Below are 27,624 nucleotides of genomic sequence, written 5' to 3'. Positions count from 1 at the left end.
AAGTTTGCCTAGACTGAGCCACAGAAGCCTCCTACTACATGATGTATATACCCGTACAAGATAATAGTCATTTGCAGAAAATAAGTTTTACATTTGGCCTTCTGGCCATCTGATAATTGAGTGCCTTGAAAGGGGAAACAATTCTTCCCTTGAGGAAGAAGTGCTCCCATACTCTTGCATTCTTAGCAGTAGGGTCAGTGTCTTACAGGAATATAAAAGTCCTTGAAGAGACATCTGTTAAGTGTGAAATAGAGCTACATGGCAATAAAAGAAGACACAGCACGAAGTAATGGCCTGATTGTGGTCAACTTCGAACATGAGGTTTGAGGTGGTCCTATAAAAATAAAGGATCTTCAAAGTTGTTTATGATAGTAAAAGCATCTTACAGTTTCATTCCATGTACAATTTGCTAGATGAGCGTGAAAGTATAGCCATACATACATAACACTCAACAATACAATCATGAAAGTCGGCTGCAGGCCGGGCGCGGTGGCTCACGCCTGTAATTCCAGCACTGGGAGGCTAAGGCGGGCGGATAACCTGAGGTCAGGAGTTCGAGACCAGCCAACATGGGAATCGCTTGAACCCGGGTGGCGGAGATTGCAGTGATCCAAGATGGGGACTGTACTCCAGCCTGGGCAACGGAACAGACACTGCTTTTAAAAAAAAAAAAAAAAGTCAGCTGCAGACGGCGAAAGTGATCTCGGAACCTTTATGCTGGGGATCTTTTTTCGGGAGGGACCGGAAAAGAGGTGGGATCCTTTGTCGCGATGTGGGGTGGCCGTAAACTGGGCTCCTCCGGGGATTGGTTTTTAAGAGTGGTGGGGCCTGGAGGCCGGAATACAAAAGCTGCACGTCCTCTAATTTCCTCGGCGGGTGAGTGTGTGTGCGGATGTCCCTCGCGTGCAGTCAATTGCGCGGGCTGGCGGCTCTGCGCATGCGCTGGGGGTGGGGCGGTGGGTTGTCTCTGGACCTCGCGAGGGGTCAGCGCGAAACCTAAGGCCGGGCCCTGGCCCCATCTCTCTCCATTGTAAGCCTCGCGTAGTCCCCTTGGCGGACGCCGGGGAAAAGAGCTCAGGACCAGTGGTCCTGTCTGGAAAAGCGCAGGCCGCGGGTCTCTTGTGGCTGAGCTCCTTGCCCCAGGAGCCGGCGACCCGCTCTGCGTGTGTTGCAGTCTGAAGGTCATGGATCTTTCCTTTGCCGGGGCAGGAATAACGCCTCGTAGTTATGCATAGCTTTGTATCTGTGTTTTATTTGCACAAAGCTTGCTGTTTTTTCAGAAAGAATTTAAGGCAGCTGTACTACTTTTTGATTAATAGGTTAATTCAACAGACTGCATTTGCAAATGAGATCAAGAAAATAACGCACTGCTCAGTGCTTGTAGACAGCAGTCTGATTTTTGAACTCTCAGTATTAAGTAGAAACTTAAGCTCATCTTTTACATGGAACACTTAACAGATACTGTATGCCAGACACTGTTATGAGCACTGGGAATTTAAAAATGAATGACACCGCAGGGATCTCTTTAAAAATGTTAAGATAAACCGAAGATCAGGATATAATGAACAAAAAAATGGGGAATCTAACCACCCATTAATAAAGGTTATTAGTTGGTACTATCATACAGTGAAAAATAGTACAGCCAATAAAAATGATTTAAATCTATTTGTACCCACATGGAAAAGTAGTAAGATATAGTGTTAAGAAAGTAAAGTTTCATTGTTTCCTGGAAGGAGCCAAAAAAAAAAAAGTTACAAATGAGTATGTATAATGAACTTGGAGTTATAGGTGGAGATATATAGAGAAATTTTGCAGTGATTGCCTGTGGTAGAGTAGGTGATTTTCTATCATTCTATCCTTTATATACTTTTCTTTTTCTGAACTTTTTTTAGTAAACATATGTGTCTTTTATAATCAAAAATTTAGAAAAGATATAATCAACCTAGTTCCAATTTTTGAGGGGTGAACATAGAAGGAGCATTTAATCCATATTTGGGATCAAGGAAACTTCTTGAATGGGATATTTAGAGAAATCTTGAAGAAGGTGGCCAGTTTTAGAAGCAGTTGGCCTAGACAGGCAGCTCACTTGAGGTCAAGTGTTCAAGACCAGCCTGGCCAACATGGTGAAACCCTATCTGCCAAAAATGCAAAATTAGCCGGGCATGGCGGCGGGCACCTGTAATCCCAGCTACTCAGGAGGCTGAGGCAGGAGAATCACTTGAACTTGGGAGGCAGAGGTTGCAGTAAGCCAAGATCACGCCATTGCACTCCAGCCTGAGCAAGAGTGAGACTCTGCCTCAAAAAAAAAAAAAAAAAAAAAAAGCAGTTGGAGAGGGGAAAGGACCAGCTTGAGAATCTGTGAGAAACTTTGTGAGAAACTGCAAAGGGTTCCTTGAAAAGTAAAGTGTAGGTGGAGGGCAGGAGGTAAAGGCAGGGGGTGGCAAGGGATGAGGCAAGAGGCCTTTTTGGCCATGACACATTCATGAAAGGCCATTTACACCTCCTGAGGTAGACTATCCCGCAGACAGTGGAAATCACTGAAGAAGCAGCACGAGCAGATTTATGTTTAAGAAATAACACTTGGCAGCTGTCTACATAGAAAGTGGGACGGAGTCAGGCAAGTCTAGGCCCAAGAAGACCTTAGAGTAATCCAGACAATAAATTATGATTGCTGGAAATAAAGTATTGGCAGGGTAAAAGTCTGTCACCTGTTTTATTCACCATCAGCATGGTGCCTGGTAGGTGCTGAATAAATGACTTTTCAATAAATAAAATGAAAAAAACCTTTTCCCATTCCTTTAAAATCTCAAATATCAGGATGATCACCGATTCAAGTTAGAGAAGGAATTGGTAGCATTCTGTTTAAATACAAACTCAATTACTCTCTTTCAGTTGTGGTAAGGTGGTAGAGTGGTTTTTATTTTTACTTTTTAGATTAATTATTTTTTTGAGAAAAGGTCTTGCTGTGTGTATCCCAGGTTAGAGTGCAGTGGCATGACCACAGTTCACGGCAGCCTTGGCCTTCCTGGCTCAATTGGTCCTCCCACCTCAGCCTCCCAAGTAGCTGGGACTACAGGCAGGCACCACAATGCACGGCTAATTTTTATATTTTTAGTAGAGAAGGGGTTTCACCATGTTGTCCAGGCTGGTCTTGAACTCCTGGGCTCAAGCGGGCCGCCCACCTTGGTCTCCCAAAGTGATGGGATTACAGGCATTGAGCCACTGCTTCTGGCCTAAGGTGGTTTTTAAACCTCTTGAGAATTGTAGCAATACTGATGACTTAAGGATTCATTTTCCAGAAATAGAGGAGGTAAGAGAGAGATCAAGGGTTGTCTGTCCGTAGAAGGCAGATATTGTTAAAATTTCTAAGGCTTAGTTTCATAATAGTAATAATACCTTATATGTCCTTATCTATATATCACAGTTTACATAGTTAAACTTTATTTTTTAATAATATCTCATGTATCTACCTAAAGTCATGCAGGAGGTGATATTTGAACTGGGTCTTAAAAGGTAGTCCAGATAGAGTTGGTGGAAAGGGAAAAAAAATGAACAAAAGCCCGGCCGAGCGCCTTTAATCCTGGCACTTTGGGAGGCCAAGGCAGGTGGATCGCTTGAGCTCAGGAGTTGCCCAGCCTGGGCAACATAGCAAAACCCTGTCTCTACAAAAAAAAAAATACAAAATTTAGCAAGGCATGGTGGTGTGCTTCTGTGGACCTTGCTACTGGATAGGCTGAGGTAGGAGGATTACTTGAGCCCGGGAGGTAGAAGCTACAGTGAGCCATGAACCCACCACTGCACTCCAGCCTGGACAACACAGCAAGACCCTATCTCAAAAATAAATAAATAAATAAATAAATAAATAAAATGAGCAAAAGCCTAGACACATGAACTTTATTAAAAAAGAACATTGTAATGGGTTTGGGATGGACTGTGAAGGGCTGATTAAAAATAAAACCAAATAAACATAAGCTCAGGAGAAAAGTATGCAGAAACTACAAAAAGATAAGATGTGAAATATAAATGACCATTAAACATAAGAAAGGATGCTTAACCTCACTCATGATAAATTGAAACTATATTAGCTGGGCACAGGGCCCGTGTTTATAGTCCCAGCTACTCGGGAGCCTGAGGTGGGAGGATCGCTTGGGTGACCTTGGTGGAGGTTGTAGTGAGTGGAGATTGTGCCACTGTAGTCCAGCCCGGGTGACAGAGTGAGACCCTGTCTCAAAAACAAAAACAAACAAACAAATTAAAACTACACCAAGATACCATTTTCACGTATTTGATTAGCAAACATAAAAATGTTTAACAAAGTCCAGGTGCGTGGCTCACACCTGTAGTCCCAACACTTTGGGAGGCCGAGGCAGGTGGATCACGAGGTCAGGAGATCGAGACCATCCTGGCTAACACGATGAAACCCCATCTCTACTAAAAATCCAAAAAATTAGCCAGGCATGGTGGCGGGCACCTGTAGTCCCAGCTACTTGGGAGGCTGAGGCAGGAGAATGGCATGAACCCGGGAGGCGGAGCTTGTAGTGAGCTGAGATCTCGCCACTGCACTCCAGCCTGGGCGACAGAGCAAGACTCCGTCTCAAAAAAAAAAAAAAAAAGTTTAACACATCGTATGGGTGACAATGTGGGAAAACCAACACGAGACACTCTCATAGATTACCCATAGGATTGTAAATTGATTCAACATCTATTTAGTGTCAATTACGATTTACAAATGCACATACCCTTTGACATCATTCTTGATATTTTACCTACAGGGACTCTGAAACACACATGAAATGAAATAACCCATGTAATTTAATCTCTAGTTGTTGTTTTGAGATGGAGTCTGACTCTTTCGCCCAGGCTGGAGTGCAGTGGCGTGATCTCGCCCACTGCAATCACCACCTCCCGAATTCAAGTGATTCTTGTGCCCCAGCCTCCCAAGTAACTGGGACTACAGGCGCACCCCACCACGCCCAGCTAATTTTTGTATTTTTAGTAGGGACGGGCTTCCACCATGCTGGCCAGCCTGGTCTCAAACTCCTGACCTCAAGTGATCTGCCCACCTCAGCCTCCCAAACCACTGGGATTATAGGCATGAGCCACCACACCCGGCCCTAATCTCATAGTTTTGATAATTACCCAAATGCTCATTATTAGGGAACTGCTTAAATAAATAATATAGCCAAACAATGAATTATCACGCAGCCTTTTAAAAAATATGAAATAATTTCCAAGATATGTTGGTAGGTGAAGAGAAACATTCAGAAGAATGAGAGTATTGTGCTACTTTTTATATAAAATGACAGAAACTGATACTTTAAAATGATTGCATATGTATAAAATGCCTCTGGAATCTTACATACAAATCTAGTAAGATTGGTTGTTTGTAGGGAGAGAAACTAGATAGTTACAGTCAGGGGTAGGAGAGATACGTTGTACTGTACCCTTTTGTACTTTTTGATTTTTCTAATTTTTTATTTTGAAATAATTTAAGACACAAGAAGTGGCAAAAATAGCACAGAGAGGCTGGGTGTGGTGTTTCACACCTGTAATCCCAACACTTTGGGAGGCCGAGGCGGGTGGATCACTTGAGGTCAGGAGATTGAGATCAGGCCGGCCAACATGGCGAAAGCCTGTCTCTACTAAAAATACAAAAAGTTAGCCGGGTATGGTGGCGTGTGCGCCTGTAGTCCCAGTTACTTGGGAGGCTGAGCTGGGATAATCACTTGAAACTGGGAGGCAGAGATTGCAGTGAGCTGAGATCATGCCTCTGCAGTCCAATTTGGGCGACAGAGTGACACCCTGTTCCCCCAAAAAACAAAACAAAACAAAACAAAAACCCCAAACACACAGAGAGAATTTCCATATACTATTCACCCAGTTCCTTGGTGATCCATAGTACATTGTTGAAGCCAGGAAATCAACTTTGGTATGATAATTGACTCCACTACCAACCTTATTTGGTTTTTGCCACCTGTACGTGCACTCACTGTGGGAGAGTGAGGGTGTGTGTGTGTGTGTGTGTGTGTGTATACATAAGTGTTTTATTTATTTACTTATTTAGTTTTTGAGATGGAGTTTCGCTCTTGTCACCCATACTGGAGTGTCATGGTGCGATCTTGGCTCACTGCAACCTCTGCCTCCTGGGTTCAAACAATTCTCCTGCCTCAGCCTCCTGAGTAGCTAGTATTACAGGCGCCCACCACCACACCTGGCTAATTTTTTTTACTTTTAGTAGAGACAGGGTTTCACCATGTTGGCCAGACTAGTCTCAACCTCCTGACTTCAAGTGATCCACCTGCCTCAACCTCCCAAAGTGCTGGGATTACAGGCGTGAGCCACCGTGCCAGGTCTGTTTTGCCTTTCCATATAAATTTTAAAATCAGCATGTCTGTGTCTATCAAAAAAAAAAAAAGGCTATTGAGATTTTAATAGGAATTGTATTAAACATATAGGTCGATTTGGGGAGAACTGATGTTTTTACTATGTTGAATTTTCCAATATGTCTCACGTTTATTCTTTGATTTCTTTCATCAGCGTTGTGTAATTTTAAGCATATAAATTCTGTACATGTTTTTGTTTGATTTATGCAACAATGAAATTTTTTTGGAATGATTTAAAATGATAAAGCATTTTACATTTTGAATTTTGCCTTCCACTTGTTCATTGTTAATATATAGAAAGAAGACTGACTTTTTTGTGTTGCCTTTGTAATCTTTGACCTTTCTTTTTTTATTTTATTTTATTTTATTTTATTTTTGGAGTTGGAGTTTCGCTTTTGTTGCCCAGGCTGGAGTGCAATGGCGCAACCTCTGCTCACCGCAACCTCTGCCTCCTGGGTTCAAGCAATTCTCCTGCCTCAGCCTCCCGAGTAGCTGGGATTACAGGCATGTGCCACTATGCCCGGCTAATTTTGTATTTTTAGTAGAGACAGGGTTTCTCCATGTTGGTCAGGCTGGTCTTGAACTCCCAACCTCAGGTGATCCACCCGCCTCAGCCTCCCAAAGTGCTGGGATTACAGGTGTGGGCCACTGCGTCGCCTGTAATCTTTGACCTTTCTGAATTCACTTATTAGTTCCAGGAGCTTTTTAAAGATTTCTTGGTATTTTCTACATAGACAACGGGGACAGCTTAATTTCTTTCTTAACATTCTATATACCTTTTATTTCCTTTTCTTGCCTAATTGCACTGAATAAGACTTTCAGTACTATGTTGAATAAGAGTAGTGAGAATGGATGTGTTTACCTTGTTTCTGATTTTAAGGGGAAAGGGCTTAGTCTTTCACCATTAAGTACTATGTGAGCTATAGGTTTTTATAGCTGTTTTGTAAAATAATTTCCCTTTCATTCTTAGTCTGCCAAAAGTTTTTAATCATAATGGATATGGATTTTGTTAAATGCTTTGTCTGTATCAATCAACATGATTATGTTTGGTATTTGTTTTGTTTTGGTTTTTGGTTTTCATTTGTTTGTTTTTTGAGACAGTGTTGCTCCGTATCCTGGGCTGGAGTGCAGTGGTGCAATCATGGCTCACTGCAGCCTCTGCCTCTCAGGCTCAGTCTTCCCATCTCAATCCCCTCAGTAGCAAGGACCATGGGTGCACACCACTATATCTGGCTAATTTCCTAAGTTTTTCTGTAGAGATAGGGTCTCACTATGTTGCCCAGACTTGTCTCGAACTCCTGGGCTCAAACAATCTTGACTCTTCAGCCTCCCAAAGTGCTGGAACTACAGGTGTGTGCCACCCTGCCTGGTGTGTTTCTCTTTTTTATTGTTAATATGGTCGATTATATTAACTGATTTTTTAACGTTGAACTAGTGTTGCGTACCTGGAATAAATCTCACTTGGTTGTGCTATATTGTTCTATTTATATGTTGCTGAATTATATTGTGCTAATATTTGCTAAGAATTTTTATGTCTGTTCCTGAGAGGAATTGGTCTGTAGTCTTTGCTGTACTCTTTGATTTTTGTATCAGAGTAGTGTTGGCTTCATACAATGGCCTGGGAAGTATTCCTTACCCTTCTATTTTTTTAAGAGATTAAGTAGAATTGGTTGTTATCTCTAAGTGTTTAGTAGAATTCACCAGCAAAGCCGTCCGAGACTGGAGATTTGTTTTTCAGGCTTCTAACTATGAATCCAATTTCTTTAGTAGTTATCAGTTATTCAGCCTCTCTATTTTATCCTATATGAATTTTGGTAGTTTGTGGTTTTTATGGAATTAGTGCATTTTGTCTAAATTGTAGAATTTCTGAGTGTAGAGTTATTTGTAGTATTCCCTTATCAACCTTTTAATGTCTATCAGATCTATAGTGATATCCTTTATTTCTTGATATTGGTGATTTATATCTTTTCTTTGTCAGCCTTGCTAGAGGCTTATCAATTTTATTGATTTTTGCAGTGAACTTCAGGTTTGATGTATTTTCTCTGGCTTTGTTTTATTTACAATGTCATGGATTTTCATTTTTATTTTTTTATTTTTTTATTTTTTGAGACAGAGTCTTACTCTGTCACCCAGGCTGGAGTGCAGAGGTGCCATCTCAGCTCACTGCAACCTCTGCCTCCCAGGTTCAAACGATTCTTGTGCCTCAGCCTCCAGAGTCGCTGGGATTACAGGCATGTGCCACCATGCCTGGCTAATTTTTGTATTTTTAGCAGAGATAGACTTTTATCTTGTTGACCAGCCTGGTCTCGAACTCCTGACCTCAAGTGATCCACTTGCCTTGGCCTCCCAAAGCTCTGGGTTTACAGATATGAGCCACCTCACCCAGCTGATTTCTGTTTTTTATCATTTTCTGATTTCTGCTTGCTTGCTTTATGTTTATTTTGCTCACCTTTTTCTAGTTCTTGAGGTGGAAACTTAGATTGTTGATTCGAGACTTTTCTTCTTTTTCTTTTCTTTTCTCTTTCTTTCTTTCTTTCTTTTTTTTCTTTCTTTCCTTTTTTTCTTTTTTTTTTTGACAGAGTCTTGCTCCATTACCCAGGTTGGAGTGCAGTGGAGCAATCTTGGCTCACTGCAACCTCCATCTCTCAGGTTCAAGGGATTCTTCTGCCTCAGCCTCCCCGGTAGCTGGGACTACAGGTGCGTACCACCATCCCCAGCTAATTTTTGTATTTTTAGTAGAGACAGGGTTTTACCATGTTGGCCAGGCTGGTCTCGAACTCCTGACCTCATGTGATCTGCCTGCCTCGGCCTCCCAAAGTGCCCAAAGTGCTGGGATTACAGGTGCGAGCCGCCATTCCTGGCCCTTTCTTCCTTTTCAATACGATTATTTTAGTGATATAAATTGCCCTCTCAGTGCTCCTTTAGCTATATCGGCCGATTTTTATATGTAGTATATTTATTTTCATTTACTTCAATTTTTAAAATATCCCTGAGACTTGTCTTTGACTTATGGATTGTTTAGAAGTGTGTTGTTTAATTTCCAAGTTTTTTGCTTTTTACTGTTATTTTTCTATTATTTATTTGAGCTTATTGCAATCAAAACTGTAGTTTGTGTGATTTCACTTAAAGTTGTGAAGATTTGTTTTGTGTCCCAGGGTATGGTCTATCTTTATGAATGTTCCATGCATGCTTGAAAGAATGTATATTTTGTTGTTTGGGGGAAGTGTTTCACACATTTTAAGTAGATTTTATTGAATGATGGTCTTATTCAGTTCTTCTTTATCCCTGCTGGTTTTCTATCCAGTGGTTCTATCAATTACTAAGAGAAGAGTGTTGAAGTCTCCAACTTACAATTGTGGAATTGTTTATTTCTCATTTCATTTCTATGAGTCTTTATGTGTTTTGAAATTCTGTTGTTTGGTGCGTACATATTTTTTTTGAGACAGAGTCTTGCTCTGTCGCCCAGGCTGGAGTATAGTGGCTCGATCTCAGCTCACTGCAGCCTCTGCCTCCCGGGTTCCAGTGATTCTCCTGCCTCAGCCTCCTGGGTAGCTGGGATTACAGGCACACGCCACCATGCCTGACTAATTTTTGTATTTTTAGTAGAGACAGTGTTTCACCATGTTGACCAGGCTGGTCTTGAACTCATGACCTCAGGTGATCTGCTTGCCTCAGCCTCCCAAAGTGCTGGGATTACAAGCGTGAGCCACTGCGCCTTGCTGGTGCATACACATTTAGTACTGTTTTTTCTTCTTGGTGGATTGTCCCTTTTATTGTGATGTAATGCCCCTCTTTGTTTCTGGTACTTTCTTTGCTCTAAAGTCTACTTTGTCTGAATGTATATTGAACAACTGAGTGTTCTGCAATACAGCTACTGGCTCATAAAGCAGGCCCCTGTGTAAGTTGAGCATATAGACTGGGTGAATGTTTATTTTAGGTTTTATATATATACATACAATTTTTTCCTCTGTAAAGGGTGTTGATGATATATAAAAATTCATTTCATGTAGCTAATATGGAATTGACAGAATTTGAACTAGTTTTGACAAATAATTTCAGAATTAATATTATCCTAGTTTAAAACATAACACTTTATATTTGAATATCATTCCTGTCATTTTATGTACATAATGTAGATATAAAAACTAATGGCATGAAAAACTTTTTTAAATTTTATTTTTTTTGCACACAAAACAACAAACATTTTCTAAAAGTACATACGAACAAAAAGATGCATATCAAACATATTAGGAAGGTTGCACATGGGAAGACGGGGAATAGAAATGGGGGGTGGGAATTAAAGAAAATAAATGAGAGAGGGACTTTGTATGGATCCATGATAATAACTCAATCCTCTATTTGACAAAGAAGAAGGAGAAGGAAGAGGAGGAAAAAGAAAGTGGGATAAAGGATCAGAAAGGGAGGAAAATAGAAAAAATTAGAGTATGACTCCAGGGTAGACCTGTTTTGTTGTCACTTGGTTCGTTGGTTGGTTTGACAGTTGTATTTTTCATATGTTTCGCCATGTTGGCCAGGCTGGTCTCGAGCTCCTAGCCTCAAGTGATCAACCCGCCTCAGCCTCCCAGAGTACTGGGACTACAGGCGTGAGCCACCACATCCAGCCCCCACATTGCTTCTGGCCTCTGTGGTAGACCTCCCAGACGGGGCGGCCGGGCAGAGGCGCTCCCCACATCCCAGACGGGGCGGCCAGGCAGAGGTGCTCCTCACTTCCCGGACGGGGCGGCCGGGCAGAGGGGCTCCTCACTTCCCAGACGGGGCGGCCGGGCAGAGGTGCTCCTCACTTCTTCCCAGACGGGGCGGCCGGGCAAAGACGCTCCTCACTTCCTAGATGGGGTGGCGGCCGGGCAGAGGGGCTCCTCACTTCCCAGACGGGGCGGCCGGGCAGAGTCGCTCCTCACATCCCAGACGGGGCGGCCGAGCAGAGGAGGTCCCCATAACCCAGACATTGGGCGGCCAGGCAGAGACGCTCCCCACCTCCCAGACGGGGCGGCGGCCGGGCAGAGGCTGCAATCCCAGCACCCTGGGAGGCCAAGGCAGGCGGCTGGGAGGCGGAGGCTGCAGGGAGCCAAGACCATGCCACCGCACTCCAGCCCGGGCAACACCGAGTACCGAATGAGCGAGCCTCCGTCTGCAGTCCCAGCACCTCGGGAGGCCGAGGCGGGCAGACCACCGGAGGTCAGGAGCTGGAGACCAGCCTGGCCGGCACGGCGAAACCGCGCCTCCAGCCAAAGGAGAACAACCAGGGAGGGGTGGTGGCGCGTGGCGGCAATCGCAGGTAGCCCGCAGGCTAGGGCAGGAGAATCACGGGAGGCGGACGCAGGGAGGTTGCAGCGAGCCGCGTTTAGTGCAGCCTGGGCCACAGAGGGAAGAGAAAGAGAGAGAGAGAGAGAGAGAGCGAGAGAGAGAGAAAGAAAGAAAGAAGAAGGAAGGAAGGAAGACTTTATAAACATATGCATTACTTGTTTTGGCTAATTATAATTTTAGAAATGTCTGGGTTAGAGTTAGATACCAGAATGTAAGATCTTTATTTTATTTTATTTTTTAGGTGAAATCTTAAATTAAGTAAAAAACAAACAAAAACCCTTTGTTTATCAATTGTAATGTAACATAGCATTACCATATAAAATAAAATTTTGTTCAGGCCCAGTGAATCCCAGCACTTTGGGAGGCTGAGGCAGGAGTATCCCTTGAGCCCAGGAATGTCAGACCAGCCTGAGCAACATAGGGAGACCCCATCTCAACAACAGTAACAACAAAAATGAGCTGGGCCTGGTGGCCTGTGCCTGTAGTCCCCGCTACTTGGGAAGCTGAGGTGAGACGATTGCTTGAGCCCAGGAGGTGGAGGCCACAGTGAGCCATGATTGTGCCATTACACTCCAACCTGGGTGGCAGAGCAAGACTCTAAAATAAATAAGAAAATAAAATAGAATCTTCAATTACATGCATATAAGGGATTCTTACGGTGCAATGCTTTTCTCTAGATATTTAATTTTTTTTTTCAGTTTATGTGAAGAACCAGCTCGGTTCGACTCTACAGATTAAACCAGGGGTTTTCAATGAATACAGAACCATGTGGTTCAAATCCTACAGGACGACCGTTTCCTGTTTGAACAGAATAAAGAGTTTCAGGTGAGTTTATTATTACTGTGGCAAATATTCATGTAATTATATGCAATAGGTTTTTAGTATTATCTTTAATAAACCCAGTCAGTATGTAATAGTTCATGTGGCTTGATTAAAGTAGCTTGTGTTTATTTAAGTAGTCTCAACTAATTTATTTTCTAACAATTTTTAAATTTGGGGAGTTTCAAACCCACAGAAATGGTAATAGAATAATACAGTATATAGACAATAAATAACCTTCATTCAGATTCAGAGATAGTTTTGTTTTCAATATAAGGCTATTACTTAGAGAAGAATTTTTATTTCCTCATAATGTCCTTATGACAAGACACAAACAGTGCAGTGCTTAAAATCATAAATATTACTTATAATACTTAATACAATATTTTAAAATTTTTAGAAATCATAAGTGATTTGGGTGCTGCGTAAATGTGATAAGGTGGCTAACGCAGTAAAATTGAATGAAAGTAATATCTTTCTATATTTGTATTTTATAAGCCAACTTTTAACCTTGTGAAAATGTTGCATAGCATTAATACTTGAACTCTGTTTTTTGTTGTTGTTGCTGTTTTGAGGCGGAGTTTCACTTCTGTTGCCCAGGCTGGAGTACAATGGTGCAATCTTGGCTCACTGCAACCTCCGCCTCCCAGGTTCAAGCGATTCTCCTGCCTCAGCCTCCTGAGTCATTGGGATTACAGTCATGTGCCACCACACCTGGCTAATTTTGTATTTTTAGTAGAGAAGGGGTTTCACCATGTTGGCTAGGCTGGTCTTGAACTTCTGATCTCAGGTGATCTGCCCGCCTCAGCCTCCCAAAGTGCTGGGATTACAGGCATGAGCCATTGCGCCCAGCCTTTAACTCTGTTTTCTAAGTGCTTGTTCCTCCTTGTAAATGAGCCTCTTTGAGTTTGGGTTTATATGAAATCATTCTTAGTCAAATGAGCAACCACCTACTGTTATCTATTGTAAATTAGTCCTTGATTACTGAGGATTTGCATTAAGCATGGACAAGGGGGCTAATATTCCTAAGATAATATTAATATTAAAGAGGAATGGCATTTGAATCTTAAAAGAATAAAAAGTAATGAATATAGAATATGCTCTCGTTATGTGGCTAAAAAAACACTTAATAAAAATGTGAATGGCATTACCTTTTCTAAGTTAACATCCTTACTATGTTTTACCTGAGCAGCCCTTTGAAGGATTTTTCTATACTATATACTTCTACATGGAAGTCAGTGTAGTGTCTCTCTAACCCCTCTTTACTCAAGTTTGATCCCATTTAATTAAATAAAATTTTAGGCAAATTATATACTTTTCTGGGCTTTTTCCTTCAGATTATTCATTTGCCAAATACTTCCTGAGCCCTGTGTTCCAGGAACTGTACTAGTCACTAAGAATAAAATGGTAAGGAAGACAGTCCGTGCCTTGCCGTCATAGTGCTTGTGGTCTAGTGGAAGACAGCAGACATGATCGATCAGATAATCACATAGCCCCATGAAGTACAAAGTGGTATAGGAGTTAAAATAGGGGGATGGGGGATGAGGGGAACATGACCCAGTTTTGAGGATCAAGGAAGATTCTTTTTTTTTTTTTTTGAGACAGAGCCTTGCTCTTTCACCCAGAGTGCAGTGGCATGATCTCAGCTCACCGTAGCCTCCACCTCCCTGGTTCAAGCAATTCTCGTGCCTCAGCCTCCCAAGTAGCTGAGATTATAGGCACCTGCCACCACACCTGGCTAATGTTTGTATTTTTAGTAGAGACTGGGTTTCACCATGTTGGCCAGGCTGATCTAGAACTCCTGACCTCAGGTGATCCACCTGCCTCAGCCTCCCAAAATGCTGGAATTACAGACGTGAGCCACCGCATGCAGCAGATCAGGGAAGATTCTTAGATAACATTCCATTGAAACTAAGATCTGAAGGATGAGAAGGAATTAATTAGGTGTTTGGGAGAGGAAAGGAAGGATGTGGGAAGAATGTTCCAGGCAGAGGGGACAACCTATTTGAAGTGCCTGAGGAAAGAGCATGCACGGCCAGTCCAAAGAACTGAAAAAGGCCCCATGTGGTTGGAGTGGGAAGGATGAGGAGAATAGAAGGAAGCGAGGAGGGAGGAAACTGGGCACTAAATAATTCAGAACTTTGTAAACTGAGCTGAGGATTTTGGTCTTATTTCCAATGGCACTGGGAAAATATGGAAGCATTTTATTCAGGAAAATAACAATCAAATTTGTATTTTGGAACAATCATTCTAGATGCATCATGGAGAACAGATTGGAAAGGGATGAGGTAGGAAGCAGCTACCAGTTAGAAGGCTAGGACACTAGTTCAGGCAAGAGATGATGGGTGCTTGGGTTAGAATTATGGCAGTAGAAATGGAGCAGAGAAGATGGAGGCACCTGTGTTCAAATCCCAGCTCCACCATTTACTTAATCTCTCTGAGCCTCCCTTTTCTTATCTGTAAAATAGGGATAATAATAATACCCACCTTGCAGAGTTGTTGGAAGGATTAAGTGAGGTAATATATGTGGATCTCTTAAACAATACCTGGAATTTAATAAGTGCTCAATAAATGGTAGCTATTATTTATTTATTTATTTATTTATTTATTTATTTATTTATTTTGAGACAGAGTCTCGCTGTGTCGCCCAGGCTGGAGTGCAGTTGCGCAATCTCGGCTCACTGCAACCTCCACCTCCCAGATTCAAGCGATTCTCCTGCCTCAGCCTCCTGAGTAGCTGGGATTAGAGGTACGCACTACCATGCCCAGCTAATTTTTGTATTTTTAGTAGAGACAGGGTTTCACTAAGTTGGTCAGGCTGGTCTGAAACTCCTGACCTCTTGATCTGTCCCTTTCGGCCTCCCAAAGTGCTGGGATTACAGATGTGAGCCACCGCGCCCAGCCAGCTATTAGTATTATTATTGTTATTATTATTAGATATGACCCAGAAGGCTAAGTTTTATAAAGTTCTGTTTTGAATTGAAACTTACTTGGAAAGTAATTTTGTTTCATCTGTGAATATGTGTATTTATAAGCAGTGTGATTATAAGAAAACTTGGTTTTAAAGCATCAATATTGAGCAATATACAGATTTGGAATATAATAAATTGTAAATAAGACTATCTTTTTACATAATATATCCCATGTTAAACATTTCTTCAAAACAGCAGTATTTGCTTGGTTCTTCGTTTTCACCTCTTAGGTACCCTTGGGCGAGACTGTACAGTACTTCCCAAACCACTGTCGACAGCGGTGAGGTAAAAACCTTCTTGGCCCTGGCTCACAAATGGTGGGATGAGCAAGGAGTATATGCACCTCTTCATTCCATGAATGACCTGAGGGTGCCATTTATTAGGTAAAATTCCAGAAACTCTTAAGTCTTTTTAAATGGAACTTTTTAAGAATTCATATTTCACATTCATTTTTTTCTTAGTTTATACCTAGTTAAAAAATGCTGCACATTAAGTTTGCTTTGGAAATTAGGTAATTTTCAATTACCATTGTTTGAAACCATTAATTTTTAATAATATCATGCAAGGTCTAGGCTGCTTTCATAGCTTAATTTGAAGCCTATTTGTACATTATCAAATTAATTATAATTAAGTTCTTATAAAAGCAAACTAGGGTCTTATGGCATCAAGGCCATTTTATTTTATTTATTTTATTATTTATTTAATTTATTATAATTTTTTTTGAGATGGAGTCTTGCTCTTGTTGCCCAGGGGGGAGTGTAATGTCACCATCTTGACTCACTCCAACCTCCACCTCCTGGGTTCAAGCAATTCTCCTGCCTCAGCCTCCTGAGTAGTTGGGATTACAGGCACCTGCCACCATGCCCAGCTAATTTTTGTATTTTTAGTAGAGACAGGGTTTCACTATGTTGGCCAGGCTGATCTCAAGCTCCTGACCTCAGGTCATCTGCCCGTCTCAGCTTCCCAAAGTGCTGGGATTACAGGCATGAGCTACCGTGCCTGGCCCAAGGCCATTTTATAACTACAGACCTACAGTGGCGTCATTGACTTAGGCAGTTCTGGTAAAGTTTGATTCAACAAATTTTTTTGAGAACTTACCTCATACAGACTCAGGGGCTAGACTGTAAAAGACTCTAAGATGAATGAAACATAATCTATGTGCTTCGGGAACTTATAGGTTGCTGTGGGAGTTAAAGGCAAGAGTTCATCAGGGCTTACATTTAAGAAATGTAAGTATATATAACTCAGTATATATAACTGAGAATTACTCTATTCTAACTACTGAGACACCTTTAACTAGACATCACACATAATAACCCAGGGCAGTGCAAGCCATGGTTAAAGTTTCGATTTTATTTTGAGCATAATTAGAACCCGTCAAAGGAAAGTGATATATGATCTAAATTATGATGTAAAGGAGTCATTTTAGCTGCGGTTTAAAGAATGGATCAGACTTCATTTGAAATGGGTCTTTTCTGTATGTTATAACTTTCCAAAATGATCTACTTAACCACTATCCATGTTATTCTTAGAATTCAATTAACTTTAATGGCAATAGAAGATATCTTAAGATATCCTGATTATGAATAATATTTATTTTAATGTAAGCATAATTAAAATTTATACATAGTCCTCTCTCTCTCTCTCTCTTTTTTTTCTTTTTTTTTTTTTTTTGAGACAGGGTCTCACTCTGTTGCCCAGGCTGGAGTGCAGTGGCGCAATCTCGGCTCACTGCAACCTCCTCCTCCCAGGTTCATGCCATTCTCCTGCCTCAGCCTCCTGAGTAGCTGGGACTACAGGCGTCCGCCTCCGTGCCCGGCTAATTTTTTGTATTTTTAGTAGAAACGGGGTTTCACCATGTTAGCCAAGATGGTCTCGATCTCCTGACCTCGTGATCCGCCCACCTCGGCCTCCCAAAGTGCTGGGATTACAGGCATGAGCCACTGCACCCGGCCTCTCTCTCTATATATATATACATATATATGTTTAGTTTACAATACTGTTAGGTGTATATATACTTGTGTGTATATGTGTGTATACATATGTTTGTATGGGTAAAGTATTACCATGATTATCTTAGAAGTAAGTTTACTTGATTTAGATGCCTGTTTACATGCTCATACATGAAAACACCACTCATTTAGAAAATTAAAAGAAATTTTATTTCGAAGGGAATATAGACAAATTCTGAAAATATAGGTCTCCCATCTGCTTTTTCTAAGCTCTATAAAATAACCTATTTGCTGCTGATATGAAATGGGTCTAGCAAGTATTGACAGCAAAGCCAAAACATATGTCATGATATCTCAAGCAATTGAAATCAGGTTAATCTAGATTATTTTGAAATTTTTTCTTTATATTATTACTAAAACAATAATTAAGTCATAATTACTACTAGATTATTTCAGACCTTTAAGCCTCCTGCTTTTGATTATTGAAAATGTTTTATAAATTAAATGTCAATGTTGAAAGATCTATTTATCAAAAAATATAAATAATTTATTTAAATGGAGGTTAATATTTCCTTGAAAACTACATACATTTGTGACTTTTCATTGATAAAATTAATTATTTGTTTTGGTATGTTTTAAATTTTTTAAAAAAGGGACAATCTTCTGAAAACAATTCCTAATCACCAGCCAGGAAAACCTTTGTTTGGGATGAAGATTCTTGACGTTGGCTGTGGTGGTGGGCTGTTAACTGAAGTAAGTGACAGCTTTCCTGCCATTTTTAACTGGGGGAAGAAAATTAAGAAGTAGACTTGTGCCTCATTTATTCTTTCAACAAATAATATTATGCATTAAAAAAAGAAATGCATGTTGGGAGGCTGGGGTGGGTGGATCACCTGAGGTCAGGAGATCGAGACCAGTCTGGCCAACATGGCGAAACCCTGTCTCTACTAAAAATACAAAAATCAGCCAGGCGTGGTGGCGGGCACCTGTAATCCCAGCTACTTGGGAGGCTGAGGCAGGAGAATCTTGAACCCAGGAGGCAGAGGTTGCAGTGAGCTGAGATGGCAGCACTGCACTCCAGCCTGGGCAACAGAGAGAGAGTCTGTCACACACGCACACACACACACACACACACACACAAATCTGTAATATTGATTTTAATCTTTTTTTTTTTGAGACAGAGTTTCACTCTTGTTGCCCAGGCTGGAGTGCAATGGCACAATCTCAGCTTACTACAACCTCTGCCTCCCGGGTTCAAGCAATTCTCCTGCCTCAGCCTCCCGACTAGCTGGGATTATGGGCTCCCGCTGCCATGCCCAGCTAATTTTTAGTAGAGACAGGGTTTCACCATGTTGGCCAGGCTGGTCTTGAACTCCTGACCTCAGGTGATTCACCCACCTGTGCCTCCCAAAGTGCTGAGATTACAGGCGTGAGCCACCGTGCCTGGCCAACCTGTGTTTAAAAACTTGGGCATGTCACGGGAAATGACTATACACAAAAGCTGAGAGAAGAATTAGATAGGAAAAATCATTTCTAGTCAGAGAAAAAAACTGTTGAGAAAAGATTGTTTTTAGAAAATTTGAATATTTCAGAAATGATTGCTGTTTTTCAATGGCTTGTTACATTTATTGCACTTTAAATATGTTAATACTGTACTATGTGCAAGTAAGTGTATCTAGAGTAGATAGACAAAATTTTTTTCGCTGTCTTCAAGTAGTTTTTTATCAGTTTTTTGTTGTTTTCATTGTTCTTCTTAACTTTAAGGGTTTGATTATGGAAAATTTCAAATGTGTACAAACTAGAGAAAACGGTATATGAATTTCCATGTACCCATAAATGATGTCCAGTATTTATCACCTCATGGTTAATCTTGTTTAATTTTTGATAAGCTTTTTATTGCTAACATGTGTTCTATTTTCTTCCTGAGGGTAACGGTTTTTTTAATGCTATTAGCCTCTAGGGCGGCTTGGGGCTTCAGTTATTGGAATCGATCCTGTGGATGAGAACATTAAAACAGCACAATGCCATAAATCATTTGATCCAGTCCTGGATAAGAGAATAGAGTACAGAGTGTGCTCCCTGGAAGAGATTGTGGAAGAGACTGCAGAAACATTTGATGCTGTTGTAGCTTCTGAAGTTGTAGAACATGTGATTGATCTAGAAACATTTTTACAGTGCTGCTGTCAAGTGTTAAAAGTAAGGCTTATGGAGTTTACATCTTGGTTTCTTCTTCTGAGTGTGTGTATATGTATCTATAGCAATAAAATGGTCCATAATGCATTAGCAGTCCAGCAGGCAAGGTATAGTAGAGAAGAAACCAGGAAGCCTGGATAAGGGGACAGCATCTCTGCTGTAGATTTCTTCTACCCCTCAGCTTGCCCTCAATACCAGGGTCTCCTTGTGTCCTGTTAATATCTTGGATGTCCAGGGATCTTGAAAAATGTTAGTGCTGGCTGGATATGGTGGCTTATGCCTGTAATCCCAGCACTTTGGGAGGCCAAGGTGGACAGATCACTTGAGGCCAGGAGTTGGAGATTAGCCTGGGTAACATGGTGAAACCCCATCTCTACTAAAAATAGAAAAAATTAGCTGGACATGGTGGTGCATGCCTATAATTCCAGATACTCAGGAGACTGAGGCACAAGAATCGCTTGAACCCCGGAGGTGGAGGTTGCAGTGAGGCGAGATCATGTCACTGCACTCCAGCCTGGGCAACAGAGTGAGACCCTGTCTCAAAAAAAAAAAAGAAAAGAAAAGAAAAGAAAAATATTGGTGCTGAACACTGGAAAACCATACATTAGTGCAGTTGGGATTAAATACTTAATAGATATTGAATGACAATTATAAGACATTGATTTGAGGCCGGGCACAGTGGCTCACACCTGTAATCCCAGCACTTCGGGAGGCGGAGGCAGGTGGATCACCTGAGGTTGGGAGTTTGAGACCAGCCTGACCAACATGGAGAAACCCCATCTCTACTAAAAATACAAATTAGCTGGGTGTGGTGGCGCATGCCTGTAATCCCAGCTACTCCGGAGGGTGAGGCAGGAGAATTGCTTGAACCCGGGAGGCAGAGATTGCAGTGAGCCGAGATTGTGCCTGGGCAACAAGAGCAAAACTGTCTCAAAAACAAAAAGAAGAAATTGATTTGGATGAATACTTAAAAATAAAAATAATTATTAGCATAAGTTTAATTAAATAACAAGTAATTCTGTACATGGTAAATGCATAATAGTTTTCAGCTTATAAAAGAATATTTCATAAATATGATCTCACTTGATCTTATCTACAACTAGGTGAGGGAGGAAAGGCAAGTATTGTTATCACATCCTTTCACCTACGAGGACTCAGGATTTATGAGATGTCAGAGGTCACTAGGCATTTAGGTGGGGCTTAAGGCCAGACCATTTGACTCCAAGTTTGATTCTCTCCATTACTTACTATGCTTATATAGTATAATTTACAACAGACTTTGTTCTCTGAATGTGGCTCTAAGTTTTCTTTTAATAAATACCCCTGAAGTATTATTATTATTACTATACTGACTCTGTCGTTCACATATTTAGGAGGTGACATCCTAAGGTCAAAAGCTAAAAGAATGAAATGCTTAGCTCTTACCGAAATTTTAAGTAATTTTAAATTTATAGCAAAATTGCAAAGATAGTACAGTGTGCCTTTCACCTGTCTTCCCCTTAGGTTAACATCTCACATCGTAAGGGTAGGAACTAGGACATGTCAAGTGAGACACCTAGGGCACAAAATTGCAGGAGACAGCCCCTCTCAGGTGCTGACCCTGTACTTGCACACCCTGAAAGGGGTTGCCTATTTCAATTCTGTGCCCTAGAAGCCTCACTTGCCTCATTATAGTTCTAGCCCTATATATAAACCATGGTACAGTTCTCAAAACTAAGAAATTAACATCAGCATTATACTTATTAACTGCACTACAGAGCTTGTTAAATTTTATTAATTTTTTTTTTTTTTTTTGCTAATGTCAGTTTGCTGTTAACAGGATCCAAACCAGACTTGTACATGTATTTAGTTGCCATTTCTCCATAGTATTCTTTAATCTATGACAGTTTCTTGGTGTTTCCTCTTTTTTTCTTGACAAGGTCTTACTCTGTCACCCAGGCTAGAGTGTACTGGCAAGATCACGGCTCACTGCAGCCATTTCCTGGACTCAAGCCATGCTCCCATCTCAGCCTCCCAAGTAGCTGGGACCACAAGTGCATGCCACCATGTCTAGCTAATTTTAATTTTTAATTTTATATTTTACTTTTTTGTAGAGACAGGGTTTCCCTATGTTGCCCAGGCTGGTCTCAAAATCCTGGGCTCAAGGGATCCTGCTGCTTCAGCCTCCCAAAGTGCTAGGATTACAGGCGTGAGCTACTGTGCCTAGCCCTTGTTTCCTCTTAAGTAGAGTTTTACTAGGCTTATCTCTTATTTTCCAAATAAAACTTCTTAATTGATTGTTAATTCTTGTTTTATATGTCAGTGTGTATGAATGGAGGTTCTTTGACACATATGAGGGATGATGACATTGTAGGGTTTAAAACTAATTTTTGCTTTAATGGAAAGCCTATGTTTTAAAAATGACTATTGCTTACCACCATTTCCTTAAAGTATGAGTTTGTAGAACACAGATTAGATATTCATAAGTGACTTTTTTTTTTTTTTTTTTTTTTTTTTTTTCAGATACAGGGTCTTCCTCTGTCACCCAGGCTGGAGTGCAGTGGCACCATCATAGCTCACTAAAACCTCAAACCTGGGCTCATGTGATTCTCCCACCTCAGCCTCCCAAGTAGCTATGTCTACAGGTACTCAGCGCCATGCCTGACAGTTTTTTTAAATAAATTTTTTGTAGAGATGGGGTTCTCGCTATGTTGACCAGGCTTGTCTTGAACTCCTAGTCTCAAGCAATCCTCATGCCTCAGCACTGGAATTGCAGGCATGAGCCACCATGCCTGGCCTAGAAGTGATTATTAAGACATTTTAGAGTTTGAAGTTGCAATGGGCTATGATCGTGCCATTAAAGGGAAAAAAAGATATTTTAGAATACTAGAGCTTTACACAGGAAAGTTAAAATGTGTGATAATATAGTGTGTGATATTTTTGTTTTTAATTTAAAGGCATACTCCCATATTTCAGGGCCCCCTCTTGTCTTTTTTATTTTTGGCATAGAGTGGTATCTAAGATATATTATCTCTTTCTCCTAACTCCCCTTTCTTTCTCTCTTTCTTTCTATATGTCTATAGTAATATGATTATTTTGGAGGGAATCTTTGGCATTTTTTCCTCATCAGGCTAATGAGAATGTATAAAAGAGAGAGGGGACATTAATATCCTTGCCATTTGTGAGACAATGTAGGAAACACCATAAATATATTTACCATAAAATGGCAGACCGAGGCCGGGTGCAGTGGCTCACGGCTGTAATCCCAGCACTTTGGGAGGCTGAGGCAGGTGGATCACGAGGTCAGGAGTTCGAGACCAGCCTGACCAAGATGGTGAAACCCCATCTCTAGTAAAAATACAAACATTAGCCGGGCATGGTGGCAGGCACCTGTAATCCCAGCTACTTGGGAGGCTGAGGCAGGAGAATTGCTTGAACCCGGGAGGTGGAGGTTGCAGTAAGCTGAGATCGTGCCACTGTGCTCTACCCTGGGCGACAGAGCAAGACTCTGTCTCAAAAATAAAATAAACTGGCACACTGAATAGTCCTATAAATCCTTTGCATTCATCCCAGTGCTCATGTTGTTCTCTTTATATAAATATATATCACTGCAACCTCCACCTCCTGTGTTCAAGTGATTCTCCTGCCTCAGCCTCCTGAGTAGCTGGGAATACAGGCACTCACCACCATGCCCAGCTAATTTTTTTTTTTTTTTTTTTTTTTTGAGACGGAGCCTCGCTCTGTCGCCCAGGCTGGAGTGCAGTGGCGCAATCTCGGCTCACTGCAAGCTCCGCCTCCCAGGTTCACGCCATTCTCCTGCCTCAGCCTCTCCGAGTAGCTGGGACTACAGGCGCCCGCCACCACGCCCGGCTAATTTTTTGTATTTTTAGTAGAGATGGGGTTTCACCGTGGTCTCGATCCCCTGACCTTGTGATCCGCCCACCTCGGCCTCCCAAAGTGCTGGGATTACAAGCGTGAGCCACCGCGCCCGGCCCCAGCTAATTTTTATATTTTTAGTAGAGACGGGGGTTTCGCCATGTTGGCCAGGCTGGTCTCAAACTCCTGATCTCAAGTGATCTGCCTGCCTTAACCTCTCAAAGTTCTGGGAATACAGTTTGTAAGTCACCACGGCCGGCCACTCTTTATATTTTTTATAAAAATGAAATAAAAACAAAAAATGTTCAAACTTAATCATTAATGTTTTAGTGAGAGAACACTTATTGGTAGTACTTCCCTACACAAGATGTATGGCTCTGTGCTGTAACAAACGAGTTAAGACAGGCTCGGCCCTTACAATGAAAACCATTTTGACATGTGTTAGAATGTGAATGTGGACATGTAAAAAGGAAGAGCAGCCTGATCTCATTTTTATTGTAAAGTGTTTGATATGTACAAAAGAATATATAAATATAAATCATAATTATATATGATCTTAAGAGTTGTAAGCACTGTTGTATATACTCACTGAGTACATCTAAAATGCCTTCTATAGTGAATTTCCCAAGAGAAAAAAAATGCTATTTTGGTGTATTATATTTTATGCATATATATATATTTTAACGGCACTCAGATTATTTGGAAGAAAGGAGGAGGGAGGGGGCACTTAGCTTTTTACTTAACTGATACACTTAACCTTTTACATTTTACTTCTATATAATTTCATTTCTTTTAGCCCGGTGGTTCTTTGTTCATTACTACAATCAACAAAACACAACTTTCCTATGCCTTGGGAATTGTTTTTTCAGAGCAAATTGCAGGTATTGTACCAAAAGGTACTCATACATGGGAGAAGTTTGTTTCACCTGAAACACTAGAGAGCATTCTGGAATCAAGTAAGTATTAAGAGAATTTTTTTCCAATTTTCCAGGCCTAGCTGAACTTTTAATATGCCAGTAATTATTATGCACTTAGCCTAGTACTTAATAAAATAGGCCACTATGTTTTTGAATGTTGGTTTTATCTTCTCAACTAGGTCATAAACTCATGGAAGTTAGGATTAAGTAGTAGATACCACTTCTCTTTTACCTGTCGCTCCCTGACCCAGGCCAAGCAGATAACATGATCAGTGAATACTTTTTGGCTAGTTAGTCCTCACTTGTTTAAGAAAGAGATACAAATGTCTGTTATTTACACATTCTCAGTCTGCCCTCTTGAACCCTGCTTGTATCAGCTTATCTTACATATTATTTTTCCTGATTCCACCACAGTTACATGTATTTTGAACTTCAGTATCACTTTTTATGTATTTTATATGACTTACAGCATGACATTATGGTTATTTTGGTGTTTTTTTTCATCCTTTTATGGCCTGTAAGCTACTTGAAGGCAAGACTATGTCTCCTTTTTGTACTCTCTACAATACCTAGCTCTGCTTTACACAGAGTGAGCTCTCGATTTATGTGAATTCCAGTCAAGTGATAGTGCTTGTCAGTTCATTTATGTGGCATTTGGTATTCCTGTTGAGTACTTAGACTCCTATATTTCTAATGCTTTTTTTTCATATAAGTCTGTCAGTAAACTTGATTTTACTTGGAATATTATCAGTACATAGCAATGTAGTAAATTCTAAAGATTTCTGTGAGTAACTTTGTTGAAAATAAAGTAAGGCTGCATGCAGTGGCTTATGCTTGTAATCCCAGCATTTTGGGAGGCTGAGTCAGGCAGATTATTTGAGGTCAGGAGTTCGAGACCAGCCTGGCCAATGTGGTGAAACCCTGTCTCCACTAAAAATACAAAAATTAGCCGAGTGTGGTGGCGCATGCCTGTAATCCCAGCTACTCGAGAGTCTGAGGTAGGAGAATCACTTGAAATCAGGAGATGGAGGTTGCAGTGAGTCGAGATTGTGCCACTGCACTCCAGCCTGGGCAACAGAGTGAAACTCTGTCTCACAAAAAAAAAAAAAAAAAAGAAAGAAAATAAAGTAGGAAAAGAATGTTTTAAAGATGCGTTATGGGGACAATCTCCTGTTGGCACATATTTTTTAATAACAGCTAACATTTATTGAATACTTACCAAACTCCAAGCATTGTGCTAGTTTACACATATAGTTCATCTAATTCTAACTGTTCTATGATACAAGTTCTGTACCTGTAAGAAAACTGAGATTTATAAAGTTAAGTGGCTTGCCCATGGTCATCATATAATAGGTACCCGAGCTGGGATTTGAATCCAGGCAGACTGCTTTGGAGTATGTGTCCTAATTGCTACTTACTGAAGTTCTGCAGTAAATTGTGATTAGTGCATAGTTACAAAATACGCTTGTCCATTAAGTTAGGAATCCTTTTTTTTTTCTTCTTTTCCTATCCATTTAGTGTGCTCTCAGCATTTTTAATACAGAGAGTTGCATGAAACTCTTGGAAATTGGAAGGAAAATATTTGTTAAATCTACTTTTTCTGATTTTTTTTTTTCAGATGGTCTGTCAGTTCAAACGGTGGTAGGAATGCTCTATAACCCCTTCTCAGGTTACTGGCATTGGAGTGAAAATACCAGCCTTCACTATGCAGCTCATGCTGTGAAATCCAGGGTCCAGGAACACCCAACCTCTGCTGAGTTTGTTTTAAAGGGAGAAACAGAAGAGCTCCAAGCTAATGCCTGCACCAATCCAGCTGTACATGAAGAGCTGAAGAAATGAATTGTTTCTGAGAACTATAGTAATATGGCTTGGATATCTGATGTTTTCAAATACAAGAAATGTACAATTTATCCTTTGAGAGAGAATCATAAAGAAAAGAAGGTCAATAAAAAGGGCTAAAACCTTGGACAAAAGTTTTTGTTATTTCATCTAATAGCTACTTCCAAGGGATTCTATGAATAAAAAGTTTTGTCAAGATATTGCGTGATCTAGGAATGTAAGTTCTTCAACCTTTGTTGTATAACTAGGGTATGCATATTCACTTCATCATACAAAAAAATACATATATATGTATATATTCTGCATGTGTATGTATATATTATATATAATATATATGTAAAATATATATATTTTATATATATAATATATATATGCTGTAATTTGTTTTCGTTTTGAGATAGGTTCTCACTCTGTTGCCCAGGCTGGATTGTGGTAGCGTGATCATGGATGGCTTACTGCAGCCTCGACCTCCAGGGCTGAAGCAATCTTCACACCTCAGCCTTCTGAGTAGCTGGGACTACAGGCATGCACCACTATGCTTTGCTATTTTTTATTTTTATTTTATTTTTATTTTTATTTATTTTGAGATAGAGTCTTGCTCTGTCGCCCCCGAGCTGGAGGGCAGTGGCACTATCTCATAGCTAGGCTCACTGAAACCTCCGCCTCCCAAGTTCAATCGATTCTCCTGCCTTAGCCTCACGAGTAGCTGGGATTACAGGCGCCAGCCACCACGCCCAGCTAATTTTTGTATTTTTAGTAGAGACAGGGTTTCGCCATGTTGGCCAGGCTGGTCTTAAACTCCTGACCTCAGGTGATCCACCCACCTCAGCCTCCCAAAGTGCTGGGATTACAGGCGTGAGCCACCATGCCCGAGCCATAACTCATTTTTTTTTTTTTATACTTTAAGTTCTGGGGTACATGTGCAGAACATGCAGTTTTGTTACCTAGGTATACACATGCCATGGTGGTTTGCTGCACCCATCAACCTGTCACCTACATTAGGTATTTCTCATAATGCTATCCCTTGCCTTGCCCCCAGCCCCCTGAAAGGCCCCAGTGTGTGATGTTCCCCTCCCTGTGTCCATGTGCTATAACTAAATTTTTTAACTGAGTGTTTAAAAAATCCTTTCTACTTAAAAAAAAAAGGCACCATAAAACATTTAAGGAACTGTATACAGAAGTATGTCAAAATAACCTGAAATTCTTGAATTTAATATTTGAATCCAAATCCAGCACATATTTAACAACTCATTTGCTTTCCAACAAAGTAAAATTTAAAGGAAAAAAAAAACATGTTTTGTCTTCCCAAATATAAGTGATATGCAGTTATTACTGAATCATCTTGAATTTCTAGTACTTAGCAATGTAT

The 27,624-nt window shown here is 40.7% G+C and overlaps 1 protein-coding gene across 3 annotated transcripts; it reads left to right on the top strand.

The window, feature by feature from the left end:
• Positions 1 to 746: 746 nt before the first annotated feature.
• On the top strand, positions 747 to 26,455 carry COQ3 (coenzyme Q3, methyltransferase). 3 transcript variants are annotated; one of them, XM_003258367.4, is made up of 7 exons: positions 747 to 876; positions 12,407 to 12,533; positions 15,730 to 15,882; positions 18,105 to 18,204; positions 19,405 to 19,647; positions 24,296 to 24,455; positions 26,035 to 26,453. In XM_003258367.4, exons 1-7 carry the CDS (start codon positions 771 to 773, stop codon positions 26,253 to 26,255), a joined length of 1,110 nt encoding a protein of 369 aa, XP_003258415.1. In that variant the 5' UTR covers positions 747 to 770; the 3' UTR covers positions 26,256 to 26,453. The 3 variants fall into 3 exon arrangements, with proteins under 3 accessions (XP_003258415.1, XP_030665344.1, XP_030665345.1); XM_030809485.1 differs by lacking the exon at positions 747 to 876 and adding an exon at positions 6,313 to 6,350 and having other exon boundaries at positions 26,035 to 26,455; XM_030809484.1 differs by lacking the exon at positions 15,730 to 15,882 and having other exon boundaries at positions 757 to 876; positions 26,035 to 26,455.
• Positions 26,456 to 27,624: the final 1,169 nt, after the last annotated feature.

The sequence above is a fragment of the Nomascus leucogenys genome, chromosome 3 (genome assembly GCF_006542625.1).
Source record: "Nomascus leucogenys isolate Asia chromosome 3, Asia_NLE_v1, whole genome shotgun sequence".
Lineage (NCBI taxonomy): Eukaryota > Metazoa > Chordata > Mammalia > Primates > Hylobatidae > Nomascus > Nomascus leucogenys.
This window is presented reverse-complemented; position numbering and strand designations above follow the sequence as displayed.

What these genes read in the sequence shown, in the direction of transcription:
- COQ3 (XM_003258367.4), top strand. Translation starts at nt 771, where the DNA reads ATGTGGGGTGGCCGTAAACTGGGCTCCTCCGGGGATTGGTTTTTAAGA. An exon ending in AACAGAATAAAGAGTTTCAG is followed by an intron (nt 12,534 to 15,729) that starts GTGAGTTTATTA and finishes TTCACCTCTTAG; the next exon opens with GTACCCTTGGGCGAGACTGT. An exon ending in AGAGAGCATTCTGGAATCAA is followed by an intron (nt 24,456 to 26,034) that starts GTAAGTATTAAG and finishes TTTTTTTTTCAG; the next exon opens with ATGGTCTGTCAGTTCAAACG.